General features: G+C 35.7%; 1 protein-coding gene across 7 annotated transcripts in view; it reads right to left on the bottom strand.

Moving 5' to 3' along the window:
* Positions 1-25374, bottom strand: part of LOC127938924 (palladin) — a 178781-nt gene that overhangs the window by 21744 nt on the left and 131663 nt on the right. For 4 of the 7 annotated variants that reach the window (XM_052535841.1, XM_052535845.1, XM_052535843.1 and 1 more), the window contains 9 exons: positions 23384-23559; positions 22114-22180; positions 19358-19475; positions 19040-19108; positions 17917-18058; positions 17173-17196; positions 15988-16107; positions 13855-14230; positions 10226-10261 (listed from right to left, as the gene is read on the bottom strand). In XM_052535841.1, the coding sequence (XP_052391801.1) occupies positions 10226-10261; positions 13855-14230; positions 15988-16107; positions 17173-17196; positions 17917-18058; positions 19040-19108; positions 19358-19475; positions 22114-22180; positions 23384-23559 (1128 nt within the window). Of the gene's footprint in view, positions 1-1568; positions 1751-10225; positions 10262-13854; positions 14231-15987; positions 16108-17172; positions 17197-17916; positions 18059-19039; positions 19109-19357; positions 19476-22113; positions 22181-23383; positions 23560-25374 lie in introns of those variants that run through there. The other 3 variants (XM_052535842.1, XM_052535844.1, XM_052535847.1) reach the window with 2 other exon arrangements.

Here is a 25374-nt window from a genome sequence, read left to right as displayed (position 1 = left end):
TTACAGTTTGAAATAACTGTTGTCTGTTTGGATATATTTAAAAATGTAATTTATTTCTGTGATTATAAAACTGAATTTTCAGAAGCCATTACTATAGTCACTTATTCTTATTTCTTCTTAATATTATTGTGAAAAAAGATTATTATTATTTTCAGGATTCTTTGATGAACAGAAAAATCAAAAGAAAAGCATTTATTTTGAAAGAAACCTCAACCAAGAACCAACACAGAAGCAATATATTGTTCATTCTGAAACCTTTAACATGCAGAACTTAGTTTTGTTGCCCATTTAGTCAGAGGTGTGTTTGAAAGACTTCTTTGGAAAGCATGAATGAAACCTTCAGTCATGGCAGTTACAGGAAGAGTCAAAGCAATTCATTTTCAGACCCATTCATTATCGTTTCATTCTCTTCCACTCTATTTATCTTTAGTCACAAAGTCTTAACCTGCACAGTCCATTATTCTCTTTTGCTTTCACCATCTCTCTCTCAGACCCTCCCCCATCTGTTTCTCTCTAATTGCATGCACAGCACATAAAACAGAACCAGACTGTTTTGTTTTTTTTTCACATAGAATGTCTCATTGAATCCCTCTTGCTCACTCTCTCTTTCTCACGGAGTGTGTATATGTCTGGATTGTAGGAATGTTAGCTAAAAACATTCCTCTCTGGATTGGCCGAAAAGACATCACCCATCACCATCAAATGGGATTACCAGCAGGGAAAGTGAGAGAGAGAGAAACAGGAGGGGTACGAATAGAAGAGAAATAAGCCCTAAACAAGGAGCGACAAAGAAAGGTCGAGTCCAAACCAGTCTCTGCTGGCAATAAAACGGTTAGTACAATGGCTTTTATGAACCAAAACTCCACTAAGCAAACCATCACATAATGGTGTTATTGCACCCTTGAGTGAAGTGCCAACCCATACCCACATTAGTGCTAAACATTCAACCATTTCAACTTGGAACGCAAGTGCAAAAGACAAAGCCACTAACAGCATCTTTTCCAAATATTTTGGAAGCTTTGAGTTTGAATAACCTACTTTTCTTGCCAAAATCCTGTGAAAAACTATGCTGACTAGTTATTTTTACTGAGCAGAGGATTTCTGTACATCTTTTAATTTATTCTATTCTTGTACTAACTCTAATTCTTTCTTTTTATCTTGAAGTATAATTTTCTATTTCCTTTTATTATCATACTGTGTATGTGTGTATATATATATATATATATATATATATATATATATATATATATATATATATATATATATATATATATATACACACACACACACATCAAATTGTTTTCTCTTTTATTATTTGTTTTTGTCCATTTTGATTCATAACTTTTTACCCAATTAAATTATGTTCCATGTAAAACATTCTGCCCTAAAAATTAAAAAAAGACAAAAAAAAAAAAAAAATCCATAACTAACCATTAAGTGTTAAATGGTTACATTTCAACATGTATTCTTCTCACATATCATATCAGCATCAATAAACAGAAATAAGTTACTTATTACCTACATTCATCCATAAAAATTACTCTAAATATAGAAGAAAAAGTGTGTACCTTGTTTTTCACCTCGTTAAAGTTATTCCCGTCGCAAGTACAGATGGTAATTCCTTACAGGTGTGTGTCAGTGTGTGTGTGCGTGTGGGGACTGCGTCTGCTGCGTTGTCTCAGCTGTTCTTGTCTTTATAGTGAACGCGCAGACACGCGCTGAGTGACGCGGCGTCCCGCTCTAGCGCCTGCTCTGACTCACTGACTGCACTCTTCGAGCAACACTGACACAATAAAAGTCCGGCAACTCAAAAACTTCCACAATAAAAGTCCCCAAGCTCAACTTTATTCAAGCTCAGCTATAAAATGTATACATATAAATAATGGAAAACTATAATAATGTGTATAGTATTCTTTTTATTTATTTATTCATAATAATATAGTATTTGAGCTAGGACATGTTTTAAAGCTCTTTAACATAAGACAACACAACTAAAGGATGGGGAGTTTCAGTATTAAGGGATGTTAATCAAAAATGCAAAAAAATAATATTTTGGAAAATACCAGTAAATACAATTTAAAACAAACGTGAACAGAAATACAATTTTGTGGCTGTTTCATATTAAATAAAAAAGGAGAATTTGTTATTTTGTAATTTAAGGGCATATTCACACTAGGCACGGTTGTTTTGTAATAATCGTTCATCAATAAGGGGAGAACCATATCAGCAATAAATCTAAATATACTCAAATTAATTGACAAGTGTACTATACAAGCAGGGCCGTAGTTATGATGTGGCTATGGATTAATCGAGCCGCAATCTATCCATCAGATATTGTAGTATTATTTTATATTCACACATGGAAACATGCAATACTCTCTCTTTGATGTGAAAGTGTTGCCGGTCCGGTTCTGTTCACACAGCACGTGTTTTCCAATAATGCAATTGTGGGTCCTGAAAATGTATGGGTGTGTAGCCTGTAATTAACCGTACTGTGTCTGAACGTAATTGTATTAGGAACTCAAAATCAGAACTGACAACCGTATTCTGCTGCTGTGTGAATGTGGCCTACAAAACCAGCGATAATAAACTAAACAGAAACTATGAATGTCAGTGTAGCACATGATAATAAAATAAATCCAGATTGTTTAATATAAAACATCCAGAAAGAGTGAAATTTAAGCAACTTACATCACTCCTAATCCATATGCTGGCCTTGGGTTGTTCCTTCACTGTTTAAACCTTCAAATCTAAACCTTAGATAACATCTCGCTCTTGGAAATTATATAAGTTTGTTTTAAAAGAATCCTCTAAAGCATGTAAACCGAACATGCACTGTTAAGATTCAAATTAAATATTACAATTTCACATGTTATTTTTGTTTTACACTTAAAATTAAAGTTAGAGTAAAGAATGCTGTTGGTTACTTGACGTAACCTCAGTTCCCTGAGATAAGGGAACAAGCATTATGTATGAAAAAAAAAAGAGTTTTCCCATACATAACGAGAGTGAACATTCGAAAGGGAACAAGAACACTATCTAAAACCTTGTAATTACTGTTGTTGTTTTTTAATCTTAGATTATCTACAAGGCTTACTTTTTCCCATCAGTCATTCTCTTTGTTTAAATTTCAAAAGATTGTTTTAATCTGAGATTGTTTATTCAGATAAATCTGTATATTTTTTTTACTAGACACAGATTACTGACAATTTCTACATCTGCCTTAGATAAAACATTCTGGACTATTTTCCAGCCTCTTTATCCCATCAGTTCATTTTCTGTTCTTGACAATTGTGTTCTGTTGTTTTATTTGTGTATGTGTGAACACATTCAGACTTATTTTAGACTAATGGGAGTAGGGGTACAGTTATCATTTCTCTCTGGGTGTCTAATGTCTGTTTTAAGTAGTGTTCTGTATTCTTCTATGTTCCTCTCCTGGCCCTCGTGTGTGTTTGTGTCGGGGTACAGATGAGTCGCCTCCATGAGTCGCTCCTACAGCTGGCAGAGAGGAACGCTCTGTTTAGAGCTCATGCTATCCTCAGGACTGACTCATAACAGCCAGTAAATAGCAAGCTGATATCTGCTGGTGTCAGTTACTACAATAGCCATCAAGCAATAAAAAAAAAAAAAAAAATACACTCATTTTTAAAGTTGTTAATATCTTTTTACACTGAAAGCCCAATAGTACATATTCAGATCTGACTCAGTTCAAAACACATTGATAAATGTATAAACTTTTATATAACTGAACGTACTATACTGTATGACTGAAAATTATTTAAAATTACCGAAATACCTAAAGTGATAGTTTACCCCATGTAAAAAGATTTTGGGGAATGTGGTAACCAAATTGTTCTGGTGCTGATTCATTTCCAGTCGATGCATGGACAAAAACCACTGAGTCATTAAAATATATTTTATGTTCCACAGAGGAAAGAAAGTCAAAGAGGTTTAGAATGGCATGAGGTATTGTAAATGAATTTTAATATAATGGATTTTAAAATTTAGTGAACCATCGCTTTAAGTATTTTTTCATCTTACACACTTCACCTTTAACAGTCAGGCTGCCCACAGTATTCCTAAATAACCAAACAATTATCTGTAAATCTGTAAACAATGCAATTCCCAGAGTGCCAGAGACTGTGAGAATGTGTCATAGATAGTGTCTCTTTCTCACAAATACTATCAGTGTCTCATATACCAAATATTTCTGTCTACTGTCCAGACAAAGACCTTTAAGCTCTTGGCCAGGCCATCAGTTAAGACTCTAATTTTCTATCCTGTCTCCACACAAGTGCACCGCTCTCTCATTATATCACCCCCATTCTTGAGCAGTCATACACTTAAGGTATGGTTCATCCAAAAATGAAAATAGAAAAAAAGATTTGTCCATACCCTGAAACTCAATGAGTTCTAATGTTGTTTTGGACCACTCTGATAAAAAAATATATATCTTTTGTGTTCTGCAAAAAGTCAGTCATACAGTTCTGGAATTACATGAGGGTGAGTAATTGGATTTTCTTCTTTGGGTAAACTGTACCTAACTAAAAGTATTCCGTTTTACATCAAACCTCTATAAATATGGCCTTTAATCTATGAATGTGAACTATCATTCTGTATTCCATAACCAGCATCTGAACTATTTCATAATTTCTAAATGACTAGTTTTTTGACTCTTAAACCACTTTTGCTTCTCTCTTTCACTTTTTTTCTCTTTCTCCAGTATTTGTTTATTTATTTTTTATTTAGATGGTGGCCTGTTCTGGACTCTCTCTTCCATATTTGGAAAGCTGCTCTGTTCCCAGTGGTCACTTTAACACCACTAGCCAATACGGCACCGAGCCTCCGATCCCCCAGCCAATCCCACATCCCCCGTCTCCTTATAAGGACTGCACGTAGTCTTCACTCTGCACTTCTTGGCCACACAGTGCTGCTCAATCATTCTACAGTAAACTGGCTGAACTGGTCAAAAACAAAGCTAATGTTTTTGCAAGTTAACTATGATAAATTTGTTTAACTTTTTCATGCTGGGGTAATTAAAATGTGTATTTTATTTATATAACCACATATAAGCATCATCAATAACTACTTTCAGACCACACTTGTTTTAAAAGGGTGTATTGAAATGATCAAACACTATAGACTAAAGTGTATGTAACAAAAGAATAAATGTTGTTCTTCTGAACTTTTTATTCATCGAAGTATACTGAAAAAAATTAAATAAAATGAGTAACATGGTTTCCATAAAAAAAATATTATCAGTTTTCATCATTGATAACAATAAGAAATGTTTCTTGAGCAATAAATCATGTGACACTGAAGACGCTTAAAATTCAGCTTTGATGAATCAGCACAAGAATAATTATACTTTACACACATTTAATAAAATGAATTCATTAATAATATTTTACAAATTACAGTTTTTACTGTATTTTTTAACAAATAAATGCAGCCTTGATAAGCATAAGAGACTTATTCCTTCTTTCTAAAAATATTTACAACCTCAACAGTATTGTACCTACTTTCAGGCTACTTGCTAAAGTAATTACCTACCTTGCCAGTTAGCAACTATCTACACTATTTTTATGAGTCTCAATGGTCATATGTAAATAAACACTAAATAAAAGTCACAGTCCACAGTGGAAACTCTGGGTTAATTAAAAAAATGAGGCTCACAAGTCCAAGAAAAACCTATTTGTGCATTTTATCTGCATGGTGCAAGAATTTCAGGAAAATGTTTGGGGATCTGTGTCGCTCAACAAAATCGTCCGCAATAAACCATTTTTTTGTAGCATTTAAATGGATTTTTCTTTTATAAAGCATCACTATATGCGGGTTTTATTTGGATGTGCTTCTAAACCACACACAACGCCTGTGCAAGAAAATGATTGTTAATACACCATTTGGGTTTTTACAAGCAACACCTTATAAACAATGCAACTTTGAGAAACAGCGCTTAGTCACTCGGCAGAAATGCAACCGGCTGACCAGCGCTAGCATGGTTTTAGCAGTACACCGTGACCTCAGTGCTAAAGCTTTATCTGTGTTCACTACCATGATGATTTAAATTGAAAAACTGACTGGAGAACCTGACTGAAATGATGAAATTCAGAGCTACTACCACTGACTGGGAAATGAAGTTAGGTCTTTCAGGCTATTAGACCTCCTTCACTGGAACTAAATTGATCAGAATAAAACAGACGTACTACCACAATAACCACATCAGCACTGTAAAATCTGAAACTAAAAGCCCCATTCATTTGAGAGAAATCTGGTGTGGTTGCGGTCGAGAATAAGAGAGCTCACTGAAATGCGACCGGATTGTTTGAGAACAACCCTCAGTTTGCTGCAGTTGTCTCTAGTGTCCATGACAACAACCCCGCTGCGGCTCATGGAGGTTTGTGGCAGGCGGTGCGGTATGGCAGCAATGCAGTCGGCATGAAGATAGCAATACAAGCATTTCAGCGAGGATTAAAGACTTCCTTTCTCATCTGTTATCCTCTCTGTCTCACTCTTTATCTCTGTCTGTCTTTCTCTCATCTACTTTTGCCACCATGGCAATCCACTAATCCTGAATAAACAAAAATCCTCACTGTTATGGTGAGTAATCGTTACAATATAAACACATAATGAATAAGGAGATAAATTATTGCATCATTTACTTCAAAGAGGCTTCCTAGGAGACATTTTGCGTCCGTCTGGCTCACAGACATCTGATGAAGTGGGGTGTGGAATTCTGGCTCATCGGGTCATGACCTCTGAGTCAATATGGTGCATTTATACATCACAGGCTGGTCCTTTTGTCACAGGAAGTGAAGGATTACTGTCTGACTGGCTGACTCTGACAGGAGACAACAGCTTTTACTTCCTGGAAGAATTTAAAAGGATCTGCTCTACCCCTCACCTCACCCTTCATACGTCACTAAAACATGGTACAAAAAATAAAGTTAAAGCTAAAAATGATTCACTTTCACAGATGTTTGATCTCAAATCTCATAAGAACAACATGACGTAAGAGTATTACTTCTTACATTTCTCAAATCTCAAAACAACTCCATAATTGGAGCAAAAGAGTTATTGTTTTTAGAGATTGTGTATAGCAAAAGCATTACGCTGATTCAAACTGCAAATATGAACCTTTGAATATTTTTGAAAATATTTGAATTGAGTGGATTATGAAAGCAATTTCCACCAAAAATAATAGTAATTATAAATTAAAAAATATATGTATTACATGGTGATCAATGGCTATTAAATTCAGTGGTAATTTTATAAAATGAATTATCAATCGATCAATTAGTAAAAAAAAAAAAAACTATTGATAAAAAGATATTTGTTTTATATTCTACAATTAAATGAATAAATGTCCATTCAAAAGGTTAGTTTAAAAAAATACAGTAAAAACAGCAATTGTGTGACATTGTTGTTGCAATTTAAAACATTAATATAAAAACAATTATTTTCAAATGTAATTTAATAATCTATTCTTGTAATGGCAAAGGTGAATTTTCAGAAGCTATTACTCTGTGATCCTTTTGTAATCAAAATGTTGATTTGGTGCTCCATTAACATTTCGCATTATAATCAAAAGTTTTATTGTTTTATAATAATTTATTTCCAGTTCTTTTTCAGGATTCTTTAGTGAATAGAAAGTTCAAAAGAACAGTTTTTATTAGAAACGGAACTTTTAACAACGTAAAAGTGTCATTTTAAATCAATTTAATGTGTCCTTGCTCAATAAAAGCATTAATTTTTTTGGATTTAAAAAAAAAGAAAGAAAGAAAGCTTTTGAACTGCAGAGTATATATAATATAAAGTTGTGAGACCCCTGCGCTCAAACCAACTTTTTTTCTTCTGGTCATGTCGGGTATATAGTCTTCGCCAACTGGTATCAGAACACTTTAGGTGCTTGCTTACTTCTCAGAAATCTTCAGACAGTGTGAGTGGTGGTATCAAATAACCACTACGCTGATGCCATGAATATAATCCAAAACCAAACAGGCAGTACATTTACAAAAACATATCCTGTGTTCTCATGAAGGAAGAATTGATGTTAATTTGATACACAGGAAAAAAAGAAAGTCTTCAAACGAGATTTTCAGAAGGCTTTCACCCTCACACAAACCTACAGCACAAACAGGTTTGTATTATAATCCAGCTTTAATTCAAAGGGGCTTTGTGAAATGTCTCACTATGTCGACACACACATACATCAACCTGTACAGCTGATATCAGACACTGATATCAGACACCACCTGCTGCCTATCTTTAATTCATCATTCACACAAAAATACATACTGAAAATGTACATGTGTGAACGCACGTTTACCCTAGAGCATAATGCAGACAGTCTTCTCACTTTCTGCCTCTGTGTTTCCTTACAATCTCCAGGTGTTATCATTTCAACGTGGTACGGACTTGACACACTGTGAAGCATGTTCCCATAAACCCCTGTGTTTTCAGCCCACCAAGCTCATAAATCAGAGGTGCACACACCCATCTCTCTCTTACTCAGATGCTCCTCTGAAAATAAAACCTTGGCTCTAACAGGGATTTAGTTGTTCAGATAAATGTCACAAATTGAGTAATGTGCCTTCATTATGAGGTTAATTTTTATATACCATATTTGCCTCAGAATTGACTAACAAAGTTTTTCCTCTGAGTTGCCTGCAGGTGTACACCCGCTAAACACCCTGCTCATTCACACCTCTTGTTTCTGTCTATCTCTCTTTCCCTTCCTGTGCTGAAGGACATGCTATATCACAAGGGCCCTCCAGCTGTCAAACTAAATTTGCCAAAGCACACTGCACAGTTTCCTGTATGGCATGTATCGCTGCAGGGTGTAGCATCATAGGCATGGAGAGCTAACAAGGGATCAAGTGAAGAGATTTTAACATGTTAATATATATGAACAGTGGAAAGGTGTTAAACGATGAAGGATGTTCACTCAACACATGGTTGAACAATGAAAAACCACATCTAATGCCCCACCAACATAAATTCAAAGCCAAGCTGGTATATTTATGTGGGTCTTGTATTTCGTTTGGCAATGAATGTCTTAAAACTGTTAAATTTAGGTACATTTAAGTAATTTTTTTAGTAGGAGATCTCTTCAAATTATGAAACAGTAAAGGATGGTTTATATGATCACACATGCCTTATTTGTCAGTTTGGAGCTTGACCCCAGTCCTCATACATTTTCATTATATGGAAAAGTGTGAACAGTATGCATTTAAAAAAAAAATGCCAATTAGGTTCGGAATGAAATGAGGGTGAAGGACCTATGACAAACTGTTCATTTTTGGGTAGACTGCCCAAGATTGACTAGCTATAGAAGGGAGAAATGGCTGAGAAAAGACTAACATATTTACAAGCAAGCGATTGCTCCAAATTAAAGACTTTTAGTAGGCACCACCAGATCGATTTTAGTTTATAAGACATGCATCATATCAAAGCAATGCTGTTGTGCCAGCAAAAGCCCAAAGCCCATCGCATGAAACCAGGTGAAGTTTCTCACCCTTTTATTAGCTTACTCAAAGAACATGACCGGAGCTGCAAACTCATACTTTCCACTTGTCTTCTAATTTATGGTAATTCAACAAACAACATAATCACAGATGTAATGAATAAATCACCCTAATGCTGAAATAAAGTTTCAGATCGCAGGGGACCTGTAAAAGTTAAATGTCAGCAGCTACAACGTGACCTTAAATTCCCACTTCATCATTTTATTCAAAGCACTGATGTGAACAGCAAGTTATGGGAATATCCAAAGGAAATCAGATGGGATGCCTAAACGGGATCAGTGGGTCAGAAGGCAGGGTTCAGGTCTGTTTGTACCTGGAGGAAGCAGAGAAACGATAACCTGCCACACAGCATGCAGAAATCACCCCTGGGTAATGGTACAATTATACATTTCTTGTTTTTACAACCAAATGACAAGGTGAAGTGACTACTGCTGGAAGAAAGAGTTGTTTCTAGCAGTTGATTTGTGACGTTACAGTGGAAAAACTTTTGGGGAAGCAGCTTTTTATGGCAATAACTTGCAGAAGCTCGAGCAAAAACAGGGTTTTACAAAACAGCATGCCATTTAAACCTCAGCTTGAACCTCATCTATGACAAGAAACAATTTTCATAGCCTTTCATACCTATTCACATGCCCGTCAAACCCACGCACATATACGTTACTCACACTCTGGTCGCAGCAACCTATACTTTGTTTTACCTTTCATTTGAGAGGTCGTCTGCTTGCTCATCTGATCTGGAATCACAGAATGAATGGGGAAATGTATGGAGGAAAGTCACAAATAAAACCACAAGGACTAAATGTTGCCCTGTATTCCTGGTACAGCATGTACACAATGCAAAGCTTTCCATTTATATGATTTATTGAGTTTACACTAACGCGAATGCACACAATTTACTTTTTATTTTATATATCTTCTTAACACCCACCCACTAAACACACACACATGCTAGTTTTCCAGGGTTGTAAAGAAGGAAAGTAATCTGAATCAAATGGAAATCAGTCAATAACCACAGATACAAACACTTGAATCGTCTTTTCAAATAAATAAGTAGGCCTGTGTAAAGATATGTGACCACAAGAGCCTAATGTCACATTCATACACACAAACTTCAATGACACACACAATCCAAACAAGATTACAGAGCTAAACAATATTTTTATATGAGACTGGCTCTGCCTATAGAGTCAACAAAGAGTCCCTCCCTCTGAGACACTTTTGCTTTTATGTTGCTGCAATTCACGTTTATGTATCTGCAATTTCAAGCTTTAATCACAGCCAGAATAAAAGCTCATGTAACAATTCTCATTTATTTAGCTGTAAGCAAAAACGATTGATTAATGTTAAATGCTATGATTCTTTGGGTGCAACGTCATCCACTCTGACCTCTAAACAGTGAAAAATATTATTTTTGTAAAATATCTTTCATTTCTTTAGAATATATGACCACCATGTTGTAATTATCTTTACTCTATAAACAGACTAATTATGAATAACTAAAAATGGACTGGTTTAGCGAGTTGTGAACTCAACTGCAGCTCTGATCATTTCACTGACTGAGTCTGATTCAAACCACTAAAGTCAGATACAAACTGCATGTTTTTGTTCTTCTCATTACATGCATACTACATAACGAATCAGAGATGAAGTGAACACTTTAACGAGATGAAGTCTGACAAACTCACATAAAGATCTTTCCCTGACTAGCTTAGACCAATTAAAAAATAACTAATTGTCATAAATGTTTTTTGTCAATTGTAGCCGCAGTCTTGAGCTCTTAGAACAAGTGAGTCACTGGGACTAATCGCAGGCATGTAGGTACTGGTTTGCCCTGCATGTTAATGTTGTGCCCTTGGGAAGTGTACTTAACCTTATCTTGACCCTAAACTTAGGGATGCTGTGTTTTAAACCTGGAACAGTTCTTGTTACAGTAAGATTGCACCTACTAAGTAATCTACAGCCAGCTACCTTCAGGCATTGAACAGTACACCTAAATCCACAGTAAGATCAGTGCTGACACACTAACACTACAACAGATGATGAGTAGCGCAGAATCAGATACATCCAATACAAAAGCAACTGCTCCCTCTGAAACCCAACTGGAGTCACAGCACAACTGTTAACACATATGCAAACACGCATCACCCAGTGATTTACGGCACGCAGCAATGCCCGGTCTCTGACATGGTGATAAAGGAATGGAATGCATTTGTTCTCTAAGTGGGGCTTTCCCATTAAACCACCTACTGACATACACAGGCAGCTGGGGGTAGTACATTACCACAGAAACACTTCTGCGTTTATTTCACTTACAATATGTTTATTGGTTTGATGTTTTATGTTTATTGCTGGTAGGGTATACTAAAAATATGGCTACTTTAATATTATTTAATATGATGAAAGATGCACGTCAAATAAACTGTATGTCCGATTGTGCAATATTCATGAAGAAATAATCGGATGACATACTCTGCATCATTGGTCATTATCCCACGAGGCCACAGAAAAGGAGACATTAAATTTGTTAATGGCAGAGAAGAGCAACACATCTAAAGTCATTGGTCACATAAAAGTGGCATTATGATGGATTGTATTCATACTAAACACCTACATACTGTACTTACAGACACTCTGCACAGTACACCACCATTTGAAAAGTTTGGGTTCAGTAAGATCTTTCATGTTTTTTTAAAGAAGTTTCTAATTGTTTATCAGGGCTGCATTTATTTGATCTAAAATACACTAAAATACACTAATACTGTAAAATATTATTACAATTTAAAATGAGTTTCTATTTTATTATATTTTAAAATGTAATTTATTTTCTGTGGTGGTAAAGCTGAATTTTCAGCAGTCTTAAGGTGCGTTCCATTCGACAGGGTCCCTACGCAGTGTTCACTGCTCCCTACTCCCTGAGCACGGTATATCAGTTGAAGTGGACTTCACTGACAATAATCGCTCATTTGGAACGCCCTGCAAACGTCATCAAAGAAAGTCACCGATGGGGTCGCGCAGATTATGCATAGACAGTAAAAGAAAGATTATGACATAAATATGTAAGACTACATTCATATTTAATTTTTTATTTACAATCACATTTAAAATATGTACACTATACAATAAAAAATCATTGAGTACTATATAATGAAAAACGTATGTTTATTATACACTTTAATTGACAATTGCTGCTATTACTTATTAACAGAATTGAAGCCGTGCTGTCATGCAGATATGAAAATAAACTTTTATTTGGTTAACTGTATAGCCTATATGTGTTTTTAATAAATGGTCATATAATTGCATAGCGGTCTCGTGCGCCTTCTTCCCGTGCACAGCCGTATAGTAAACACTGAGGTAAATAAAGTTAAATAAAGAAAAATGGCAGAGCCTCGTCTGCTTCTAGTCACTTTTACATTATCATACCTTTTTACAATCCGTAATGAATATGAACGATGACAGCGAAGACGGCCGTTCTGACTGGTGATGACATGCTGCGCCCAATGACACTTGGGGGATAATTGCTCTCCACTTCCTGTGAAGTGATGTATCCATGTTCCCTTATTCCCTGTGCCGTGCTCAGTGCCCTTCGAACTAAACATGTTCGCTCATTTCGGATTGGAATCTCACTTAAGATGGCGGAATACCCTGTGAAGTCCACTTCGCAGTACACTTACGGTCGAACGGAACGCACCTTTACTCTAGTCTTCAGTGCCATATGATTCTTCAGAATCACTCCTATATGAGCTGTACTGTAATCAATTGTACTGCTTACTATTTTTGTGGAAAATGCGATACATAATTTTTTTCTGGATTATTTGATGAATACTTCAAAGTTAAAAAGAACAGCATTTATTTGAAACATAAATGTTTTGTAACATAATAAATGTCTTTACTGTCACTTTTGATCAATTCACTGTGTCCTTATTGAATAAATATTAATTTCTTCAAAAAATATAATATCTTGCCCCCAAAATTTTGAAAGGTTGTGTACTTTTATTTAATTGAATGCAGTACAAACTCTAAAAGTCAGTTCCTAGTGGAAGCTTTTTTTTACCCTTTAGGCAGTAGCAGGCAGTGTTAGTAGGAGGGAAATTCTCATTCTACAGTGCATTTGATTGGATAAAAATCTGTCTGGTGCAAGATGAGTCATCAACATTTTGGTTCATTTTCCCTGAAAAACACTGTAAACTTGAAATGCATTTATCTGCCAAATGTGAACACTTGCACTAACATATGGATGGATTCAAAGCTAAAAGTTACAAAACTCTTAAATAGCTTCACAAATACAAGGTTGTGATGATGTACAGGATTCAGCTGCAGTACTCACAGTTTAGGTTTGGGTTTGATGGGGAGGGGTGGAGCCTTAACCGTTAAAGGTGATGGAGGCGGAGCCACTGGTTCCTTCACACTTGAAGGTGATGGTAGACTCTCATCTGGTGGCTTGTTTAAGGTCTGACCATTTTGTAGAGGTCTGTCATTTAGACTTTCATGGGGCTCTTTATCGGTGGAGACCTGAACAGGCAGCGCAGTGACCATGGGCCAGATGTCCAGCTCATTGATCTGGAAGGCCTCTGCACTAGGCGGGGTTTTGGGTGGGACTTCCAACAAACTGATCTCAGTCGAAGGAGGAGGCGGGAACGATTGGTTGTCCTCAAACACACTATCATCCCCAGAGACGCCGTTGCTGGGCAACTCTTCAACAACTAGAAATCAAAGATAACAGAAGACATAGTACAGTTCGTTATAGGGTGAGAACAGATTTCTTTTCCTGTCAAGTGGGTGATGAAATCCAGATGACCCACGTCACAATCCACTTCAGTGGAATAAAAGAGGAAATATGGGGTATATGAGTAATACAGGAAATCATTTCTTAGTTTTGTCATTGTAGAACAATCAGTATTTACAATGCTTTAACAATCATTGCAAAATGCCGATACACACCTCAAGAGGAAGAAAATGTATTATAACTACCCATAATCCTGGATAAACAGTTAATCCACAGATAAAACATAATCCAAATCTTTATCAGACATGAAATATGGCTGAGATTGTCTCAGATTCACTTTAAATGGCTCTGTGGTAAACTTGAGGCTTAAGGACTCCTGGAAATATAAGTAAACTAACTCTATCATAAAGCTATCACCTCTCTCCTCACCCACACTCCGACTCTGGAGTGTTGTGGACAGGATGTGACTGGTTGGCCTCATGCAATTGACATGTTTTCAAGATGTACCACAGTCTAAAATGTCAGAAAGATCACAGATGGAGTTACTATGACTTTTTTGGAAAGGATATTTTTAGTTACCGCTTTGTAAATAAATGAAATAAAGAAATGAAATCACTGTGTTACATCACTTATATTTATTACTAAATATGAGAGCATGCTGTAATGTTGAAACCATTGACTGACTGTTAACTGTGCTTAATTTTGTTTTATTCAAGGTTTATTTATTCTTTTGGCCTTCTTTCAACTCATGTCATATTACATCTAACACTCAAAAGAATACTGGACTCAGGGCATAAACAGGAGCCATTCATTTTGTGTAAAGAGAGAGCATTATGTAAACATCACTTGTTTAAGTCATTTATGATTTATAAATTTACAATATAAGTATTATAAAAGTGTTACATTTCCCTTTGCGCAGGAAAAAAAAATAAAGTCATACAAGGTGATTATTATTTTATTTTTTGGATGTGTAAAGAGCTTTATGTAAACATCACTAAGTTTTGTTTAAATAATTTATGATTTATGCTTGTAAAAGAAAATAAGCTTAATACAAGATATATATTTTTGAAAGCAAGTCTTTATTTAAAAAATATTCTTTCTTCTTCAAGAATTTGGTAATATTATATATCTATCAACAGTTTTGGGTTAGTAAGACCATTTCTACAATTATTCAGTTAGGATTCATTAAACTAATTTTTTTTTCTATTTATCAAAAAAACCTGTAAACAAGTATAACATTTTCCAATAAATGATTAGGATGTACTTTTTTTTTTCTTTTTTTTTTGCAAAATTACTAATAATAAGACATTTCTTGATATTCAAATCAGCATATTAGAATGATTTCTGAAGATTGATTAGACACTGAAGACTGAAAATTCAGTTTTGCCATCACAAGAATAAAATGATTGATTGACTGATCGATTAATTGATTGATAGTAATAATGTTTACCAGCACTGCTGTTTTTAATGCATGTTTTCTAAATGCAGCATTGGTGAACAAAAGAGACTTTCAAAAGAATTTAAAATTTCTCTGACCCCTTGAGTCTGACCCCAAACATTTGATTAAGATAGATTGTTATTTATTAAACTGTTTGATCATGGCTTTTTCAACATGAATACGTTTCTTTAAATTTGAACCTCATGCACATATCACCAGGCTACTTTAATATTTACATTACCATGAACTTTAATCTCATACAGTATATAGTTATTGTAGATACAGTGTAAACGCACCTGGGGTGACAGTGAGTTGTGCAGTGCTATTAACTGAGCCGTACTGGTTAGCTGCAGTGCAGCAGAATAGACCTCCGTCTTCAGGGAACGCCTCCGCAATCACCAAAGTACAGATTTCCTCTGCAAGACCAAATCACAGGAGCCATCAATTCAAAGAGTCATCAACATCACAAGCAATGCCAGATCAGTAACAGATTTAATCAATTACACGGTGACACACACAAACACAAATACTTAAATCATTCAAATTAATTCACTATACAAGCAACTATAAGTGGCCATTTTTACAACATTATCTACTGTTATGGAGCATCCAACAATGCTTTCTCCGGAGACACGAGAATCACATTTCCTGTAATGAGGAAGGTGACAGACAATAAGACAGACAGGTGTGGTGAATCTAGACAGGTAATTGATGTTTACAGAGGTGATTTGATAACAGAGAGCAGTCTACTGCCGCAAACAGAGGCTGTGTCTCATTCCTTTTCCACGTTTCCTATGAGGTGAGTCAGTAAACTGAACACCAATTTGTCACTAGCAAATTACAAGGATCATATTAAAATGTTGGTGGTATTTGTCAACAGATTTACTATATATATTACTCAATCTTTAATTTGTGTATCATGCATTATTTGTCGTCACTGTCGTCAAACTAACAAACCATTATGAAATGTGCTTTCCCTCCCTTTTTCTGACGAATTCACAACATTTATGATTTGTGAAATGAGTGACTGGTCGGTACTTACTGATTTTCATGATGCAATCTGGGAATTTCTATAGACAAATTTGATTTTGAATGAGACAGACTTAGAAATGAATGACTCCCTAGGCCGTGCATGTCCTACTGCTCTATTTATTAGATTGAGAAACACCCAAAGATAGAGGTGAGAGTTACTACCCGAAGAGCAAGAAGTTGAGCCATCGAAATGAGCCACCCACATCCACAAAAACTGATATGTGTGAAAGTTTGTGACTCATAAGCGGCGTTGACATACGTTTGCACTGTTCACAAGTCATATCTAGTCTGTACCGCATATTGCATAGTAATGATGTCACAATTGTTGGGATTACAGAGAATTATAATCTTGATAAATCCTTATGTACACATGTATCTGGAGGAAAGTGTTTTTATGAATAAGAGGAGTGGAAACAGGGGATAAGTGGAAGCAGGAATTAACAACTCACCAGGTTCTGCTGCGGATCTGGGCTCTGATGAAAAAGGGATTAAGAGAATTAAGAGAGAAACACAAACAAAACAGCAAATCACTAGTTATCAGTCAACCAATAAACCAAACATAGTTTCTCAATTAGTTTGAATAGTTACTCAAAAAAATGAAAATTCTGTTAACATTTATTCATTTTTTTTCTCCAAAACTCAATGTTTTAATTGTTTAAAGCTCAAAAGGAGAGTTTGAAAGAGTATGCTGATCACTCTGAGGTTTTCAAGTACAAAATAAGCATGTCAATTTACCATAAAAGTATTATATAAGTGTTCCATATGACTTTTGCGCAGAAAAAAATCTAAATTGTAAATATTGAAAGAATTTTTCATTTTTGGATGAGCTCTTCACTTAAATTCACAAAATTGGATGAAGAAAAAAAAAGCTGTGTTTTATCCCCATAGGAATCTGTGCTTGATTTTGCAGATTAAACATGATTAAACATGCATTTGCTGGGTCTTGGAATGTGTGAGAAGTGACATATTGTAATCAGGCGATTGTCATGGTTTGTCTGCGTCTGTTGTGTGACTTGACCTTAAAAAACCCTAGTATGTGTGTCATTTACATAAAAATCAATGTCAGTAGATGACAGCCCAGTATATAACATCATTGAGTTATCCTGAAATAAAATACATGAAGATCAGCGATGTTAACACTTGCTAAAGAATTACTGAATGCCACTTTAAATTGTTGTCTGAGTTACTCTTACTCTTCTGCAGGATGCGGAAGTCAGGGGAGTCTTGGATCTCCTGGCCCTCTCGAAACCACTGGACACACAGAGGAAGACTACCTCTCACCCGGCACTCCAGGACCACCACCTGACCCTCAGATGCCTGCGCATCCTGCAACATCTACAGAGCAAGAGAAACGCAGGAACACAGACTGAGAGGTAAACAAAGGGAAAGAGAACAGACTGCTCTTTCTTCATAACCTCTTTCATTCTCAAATACATACACTTAAAGACTGAAAACATAACAGACACAGAGGTGAGAAACTGTCAGCAGGCCATGAAAGTAAAAAGAAGAAGAGTTTGTTTATACATGTGTGTGTGAGTTGCTTTGTGTTCTGTTCATTCTCTTTGAAGATTTGTTTAAATGTGTGTAGCATGCTTGGTTACACATGACATGTTATAGGTTTATTTAAAGTTCAGGTAAAGAAGTATGTCTTTACAATCCAGCCATTTAATTTGTGAGCTTGTTTGTTCTGGACTATGATGATGACACAAAACCATCTATTATAAAATGCACACCATCTCTTAAAGTCTCTCAGAAGAAAGATGGAGTGGAATAATGGGGGGGGGGGGGGTTAAAAAACTTTTTTTCCTTAAGAAGGTGGAAAATGATTTAGCATACTAAGCAAACATAGCATTTGGCATAGAACTCTGAACCTCTGCCTAGGCCTGCACAGACAGTCACATGACAAATCACACACACAGATACCGACACACACAAAGCAGGCCTGGAATAATGTGGTACAGCTCATACAATGATTAATCTGTCAATTTCTTAAAATGTGTGTGTGTGTGTGCTCTTGTTCTTTTATCATATCAGGACACAACTCTGAATAATGACATGGGTATGACACAGGTATTACAAGGAGAGGGTGACTTATGAGGACATAACCATGTCCCCATTTTTCAAAACGCTTATAAACCACACAGAATGAGTTTTTTATTTTTATTTTTTGAAAGAGTAAAAATGCACAAAGTTTCCTGTAAGGGTTAGGGTTGGTGTAGGACCGTAGAATATACAGTATCTACAGTATAAAAACCATTATGCCTATGGGGTGTCCCCACTTTTCTCAAAAACAAACGTGTGTGGCTGTGTCATTACCTTAGTAAAGGTAGGAGGTGCTTTAACAGGAGCATCACCAGCATAGAGTGAAGAAACTGGACTCTGGACCTGGCAGAGAGGCAGAAAGAGAGACAATAAGTGTGGTTATTATGGATCTTTCCCGAGAGTACGATAGTCCATCTGCTGTTGTCATTCCATTGTTACTACATTGTCATTGTAGTAGATAACTTATTACTAACTTGTTTTTAGGTTTTAGGACTCATTCATCCTGCAGCACTCTATAGTATACAGTGTCAGTGCCAAAATACGAGGTATAATTTGTGTAAATAATAAAATAATAAAGTGTATGTTTCTTACTCTCTGTGGTGTAGAAGAAAGCGGCTGGACCAGTGTGGAGCGACGGGGTTGGGCATCTGGGCTCTTTGGTGATGATGTGTGGATCATCAAGGAAACTGAGCTGGTTTTCTTCTGTGCCCTTAAAGAAAATATTAGCAACACTAAAATAAACCTCATTCAGACCTGAGAGAACAAATCATCAACACTACAAAGTCATCTTTCAAAAAAACATTCAGATATAAATCAAATAACATTTCTCACATCTTGCAATATTCATGTAGATTTGAACCAAGAAAGAGACCTTGTGACTGGAAAAAAAGGGAATTTTGAATCATCCTGGCTGAAAGTTGAAAACATTTTGTCGGGCAATGACAAGTGAATCAATCTTTTTGCTCCGTCACAATCCATTAAGATTTCTTCAAGTGAAGTAACATTTTTATTATATGTGACCCAGTTTAAGGTCACATATAACAAACCGGGTGAAAATATAGAAACAGCTGGGTTATATTTTGCCTCAGAATAAATCAGTGGTCAGAAATTGTTTCAGTGCTGGTCAGGGATATTATATTTCACTAAAACTACTAAAACCCATCTATCCTTCCATCCATCCATTTCCAAACTGCTTTATCCTCTGCAGGGTCACTGGAGGCTGGAGCCTATTTCAGCATTTTGGGCCACAGGCATCTCAGGTCATCCTGAACGAATGGCCAATCCATCTCAGAGCTCACACACAGTCAATGAGTGTTCATTTCACCAATGCTGCATGTCTTTGGATTATGGGGAAAACTGAGATAAAACTAAAGCCATAAAAGCATTTGTGTTACTTATAAGTAAATAAAATAAATTTTAGCTGAAATAAAATAAAATAAAATAGAAAAAAAACTGAACATTTTATTTCGACTAGTAAGGAAACATTTCTTGTTTTAGTTAAAATTTTAAATTAAATATATCGTTTAGTTTAACTTGATGTACTAAAATAAATAAAAAATAAAATAAATGTAAAAATCAAAAATCAAAACAGATTTGAAAATATAATAATAAAAACATTGAAAATATGAATGAAAACCTATAATAGTATCTACATACTAAAAACACTAATGTTAGTGAAAAACATCCTTACAATATGTACAGTATGTTTCTGATGACCATGGGCAGAGCTTTGCCAGACTGAAAGTGAGCTTGATATCCTATTTGAGCACATTAAAAAAGCTATATCCACCTCTCCAGAGCCGATACAGGTTTATTTAAAGTCTTAACAGTCTTTGTCTGACTTTTAAAAACATTACGGGCCAGACTTACTAACAGCTTGCACCAACGCAAACCGTCTTTTGGCATTAAAATAGTACTGTCAGGCTACTAAAGATGCGCAGTGAAGAATTAGTGCTGAAAAGGTATGGACAGTTATATTTGCGCCTGACCTTATTGAATATGCATTTGTAGAAGTTTCAGATGCAAAATTTATGGAAATATTAAAGTGTATTAAGATGAACCAGGCAACATGATTCACTAATGTCTGCGCTCGTCAAATGACTGGTATTTGCACTATTTTTTAAAGGAACCCTCCAAGGTGTGTACTAAGACCGACGGAAAATGAAAAGTTATGATTTTTTAGGTTGAAATGGCTAGGAACTATTCTCTCATTCCGGCGTAATAATCAAGGAACTTTGCTGTTGTACCATGGGTGCAGCAGGCGCAGTGATATTACACATTATAGGAAAAATATAAAAACTCTTTGGTCATTTTTTGAGCGAGATGCTAACGGTATAATCAGATTCAATGATCGATGTTAAGCTAAGCTAAAATTGCTACGGCCAGACCCGGAGATCGACTGATTGAATTTGAAAACGGTTCAACTCAAATGTTTAACTCCAGGGGAGTTGGAAAATTTGCCTATTTTCAAAAAAATTGGAGTGTTCCTTTAACCCCCCAAAACAGATTTGTACCTGCTCTTGGTAGATTTGTTTATCATAATGGAAATGATCTGGCTGTGTCTGTGTTTTTTAATTTGCGCATTGTCAGTAAATCACCTGCAGAAATGTTCACTCCCATTAGCGCTTTTTTTGGAATTGCTCTGTTTAGTAAATCTGGCCCCATGTCATTCAATTTAAAGTGAAAATTTCAGACAGCAAATATATACAAATATAAGCTAAGAAAAGTTATAAACGGTATAATGTTGGAAATTGTTTACATGCTCTCTGTGTGGGGTAATTGCTCTCTAACACGCACCAATTTACACACACACAAAGAGTGAAGTTATATTCAATCCACACTGTCTGAATTTATCACTATGCAGTTTGCACCTTATAAATAACTATGGAGCCAGTGAAAGCGTAATCCCAAATTGGTGCGATGATGTCACTGGAAACCAGAGCCAAATGCTTAATAATTTGTATAAACAGTAAGGAAAGACTGATAGGCAAGTAAAGACAAGAGATGACACAAAGAGAAATAAGCAGATGACTGAAGGAATCAGAGGTGACTGAAGAGAGTTTAAGCGATCACACAAAGTAAGAAGATTAGAAAACAGGACTCCTAAATTCTTGATTGATTATTATCCTTCAAAGACAAGCAGTCTAACAGCTTTGGCTATTATTTAAGGCCACTTCATACCCAAACAATCTGCCATGTTCTTCAGGAAGAGTAATAGAAACATTCATGGCAGAGGGTAAATTAGGGGCTATTAGATAATACTGTACATAATCAGGACCAGTTAAGCTGGGGTCTGAGGTCAAAGGGTTAAAGGTCCTGGGAGGTAGAACATGCTGAAACACACATACTGTGGCATGGCTCCGGACCTAGACCTCGACACAGATCCTTCTCCTTCTGAGTCTGAGGAAGAAGTGCCTTTACAGAGAGAAACATAATGAGAAAATGGAAGAGAATATCATTAACTCCTGGTTAAAACTTAAGATGCATGTTGTCTTTCTTTTACTGTTTAAAGGCTCATTCACTCCAAGAGAGATAAGTTAATGATAGCTATAAAGTTTTAACAATATTACTAATATGTTAATCGCGAAGTCCACACACAAACTTTAACAATAACAACACAGAGGAATGATAGTTCATCACTTACAGCTTTATGAACAATAAAAACCATGACAGCCAATCAGAATCCATCATTCTTTAAAAATCGAGCAAATGGCAGACAACATATCTGCATCATGCACTGTTGATAAACAATATTAATGTATGTTACAAATATAGCTATCATTTAATTATTTTTTAAATTATCCTTCTTGTTGTGAACGGGTCTTAAGGACTGATTAAAGGTGCAGTCACATTTACCTTTGCTCAGTAAAATTGCATGGATGAAATCCAGTCATTTTTAATAGGAATAAATGTGATCAGGAGTTTTATGTAAAGGTGAAAGAGTTCACTGTGCAGATTTCACTCATTTTCAGTTTAGTCACATGAATTGATTGCACTGACCAACAGAAAATCTGCTTGGTTTGAAAGTGACTTCTGTTTGAGCTGTACATTCTTGATGGATTCTTGGCCTTCAAAGACAAGCAGTCTTACGGCTTTGGCTATTATTTTAGGTCACTTCATACCCAAACAAACTGCCACGTGCTTCAGGTTAGGTAACAGAGACTTTTATGGCACTGGGTAAATTAGGAGCTATTAGATAATAAATAGCAGTTAAGCAGTCAGCTGAGGTCAAAGGGTTAAAGGTTAAGTGAAAAAGAACATGCACAGAATCCTTCATCTCATAGTTTGAGGATAAAGCAGTTTTACAAAATGTCCATGAAATTTAAATAATGTGACTGCACCTTAATACTATTAGACATAATCTAATTAGTAATGTAATTATTTTGTGGTAGTAATTACGTTTCATTTGAACTGTTTGCAAAGCATAATTGCTAAATATAACATTTTCATATTTATACACATTACGATACACATTATTTTTCTATTTCTAAACATTTAGCAATTTGCTACTAGATATTAGACTTACGCTTAAAACATGAAACAGAAAGAAAAAACTTTCTTGTATCATAATTTATCTTGTATAAAGGATGATTATATTTGATTAAACTATGACCTCACCTTCAATATAGACCTCTGCAGAGGTGTTGTCTGCTCCCAGTGCGTTGGAAGCTACGCAGGTGTACCTGCCGGTGTCGTCTTCAAATGCTTCAGTTATCACCAGAGTGTGCAAGTCACCATTACGACAGATCTGTATATCAGGGCAGTGGTGCAGCTCCCGCCCCTCACAAAACCACCTGTCCGATGGAACAGAGAGGACGGCATGTCAATCAAAGGGAGTACCCAATTATATTAAAATGTTGTTCGCTAAAATATTTTTCAATTAATTTAGATGTAATCAAAAGAAACAAAAATGCATTGATTTATCTCCCAAATAATGCAAAGGGGAAACTACCAACCTATTAATCACAGAGACTCTTAAATCTAGCAGTACTGACCGTGATGTATGTGTGAGAAAGAGGCAAAATAAATGTAAGTGAAGAACTGAGGTCATGTTTACTGTAAAACCACTGGTCGCTGCAATCAATTTTCTCTTAGTCTCTTTGTGTGTGTTTCAAACTGGTTTTACTAATACCCACCAAAACTCTCATTTAAGAGTGAGTCAACTCTAAAGAAACTGAGAGCAGATTTCTCTCATTAGAGTGATATTTCCCAGATTATCAACATCGCATTCTGTTAAAACCATTCACTCTTTCATCAAGAAGACTTTCATCAAAGTTTAAATACTGTGTGAATAAAGTGCTGTGTGTGAATTTAATGTGAAGTATGCAGAATTCTGAGAAAAAAGGCAAAGTTGCAAGGTTTAAACCTGCAGTTCTGTGAAAAAAAAGTCAGAATTAAGAGACATAAACTCGGAATGGTGGTGGTGTGTGGGGGGTGGGGGTCAAATCGGACTTATTTTCTCAGAAAATTTTCAAATGAAAAGTCTCAATCATTTCTATAAATATGGTAGGTTATTGTAATGTTAAAAATAACAAATATAAAATAAAATAAATATTACTATACATATTTTGAACATCTAATCTGGGCTTTTCAAAATTAATAGTCTTGACCTAGCAAGGTCCTGACAATTAATGTAAAACATTAAAAAGAATCTCTAAACTAGCTGAAAAAAGAAAAGTAAATCAGTGTGCCTCTGGTTTTGTTGCTTAGTCATGAAATTAAGCAGTTTTCAGACATGGAGGAATGTTTAGATTGGTGTGTGTGCACAGCTGGGATATGACACATCAAACATTCACACACCTAAAGTGGGGACACCACTTTTCATTGTTACACACAGGTCTGGGAATCATAAAGTCTGCAGGGAAATATCTTTACTCACCGCACACACATCAAATGCAATTTGTATAAATCAGTTATTTGAGATGTCATTCTGTGTTCTAATCCCCCCGAGGCATGAATATGAAAACTAGTAAACCTGTCTCAAGCACCTGTGAGTGCTTGTCACGGGAAACACAGACACACACACACACACACATACACACACACACATGAACACACAGTCTGGTTCACAGCGACTCTAAACCCTCTCCAATAATACATCATACTGTGCGATTCATTCAAGTTTTCTTTGTACTCCAAGTGTCCCAGACCACTTTCATCCATTCATATACCCGCATAGGCACGCACACACACACTTTAAAATGTGTCTGAAGCCGCCTGGAATGAGTTCTGTTTTAGGGGCACAGCTGTTCATTCAGCTCGTCTCCGGATCTTAAAATACTCTGGTAAATCATTAAGACTTCTATAAAGAATCCCAACATTCCTGAGCCTGTGTCCGTTTCATTTCATCCCGGCAGTCGGAGGCTTTGTCCATTTTCTGCTCAATTCTCAGTATCAAACTGAGTTCATTTGTCCATTAAAGGCTTAGTTCAACCAAAAATGAAAATTCATCCTCACCATCATGTTGTTTCAAAGACTTTGGTTAATCTTTGAAACACAAAGATAAAGATAATTATAAAGATAATTTACTGAAAATTAAAAGAGTTCAGGTAACCATAACTTAAAAATCCAAAGAAGTTATAAAGGCATTGTAAAATGAATCCATATAA

This window comes from Carassius gibelio, chromosome A20 (assembly GCF_023724105.1).
Source record: "Carassius gibelio isolate Cgi1373 ecotype wild population from Czech Republic chromosome A20, carGib1.2-hapl.c, whole genome shotgun sequence".
Classification (NCBI taxonomy): domain Eukaryota; kingdom Metazoa; phylum Chordata; class Actinopteri; order Cypriniformes; family Cyprinidae; genus Carassius; species Carassius gibelio.
This window is presented reverse-complemented; position numbering and strand designations above follow the sequence as displayed.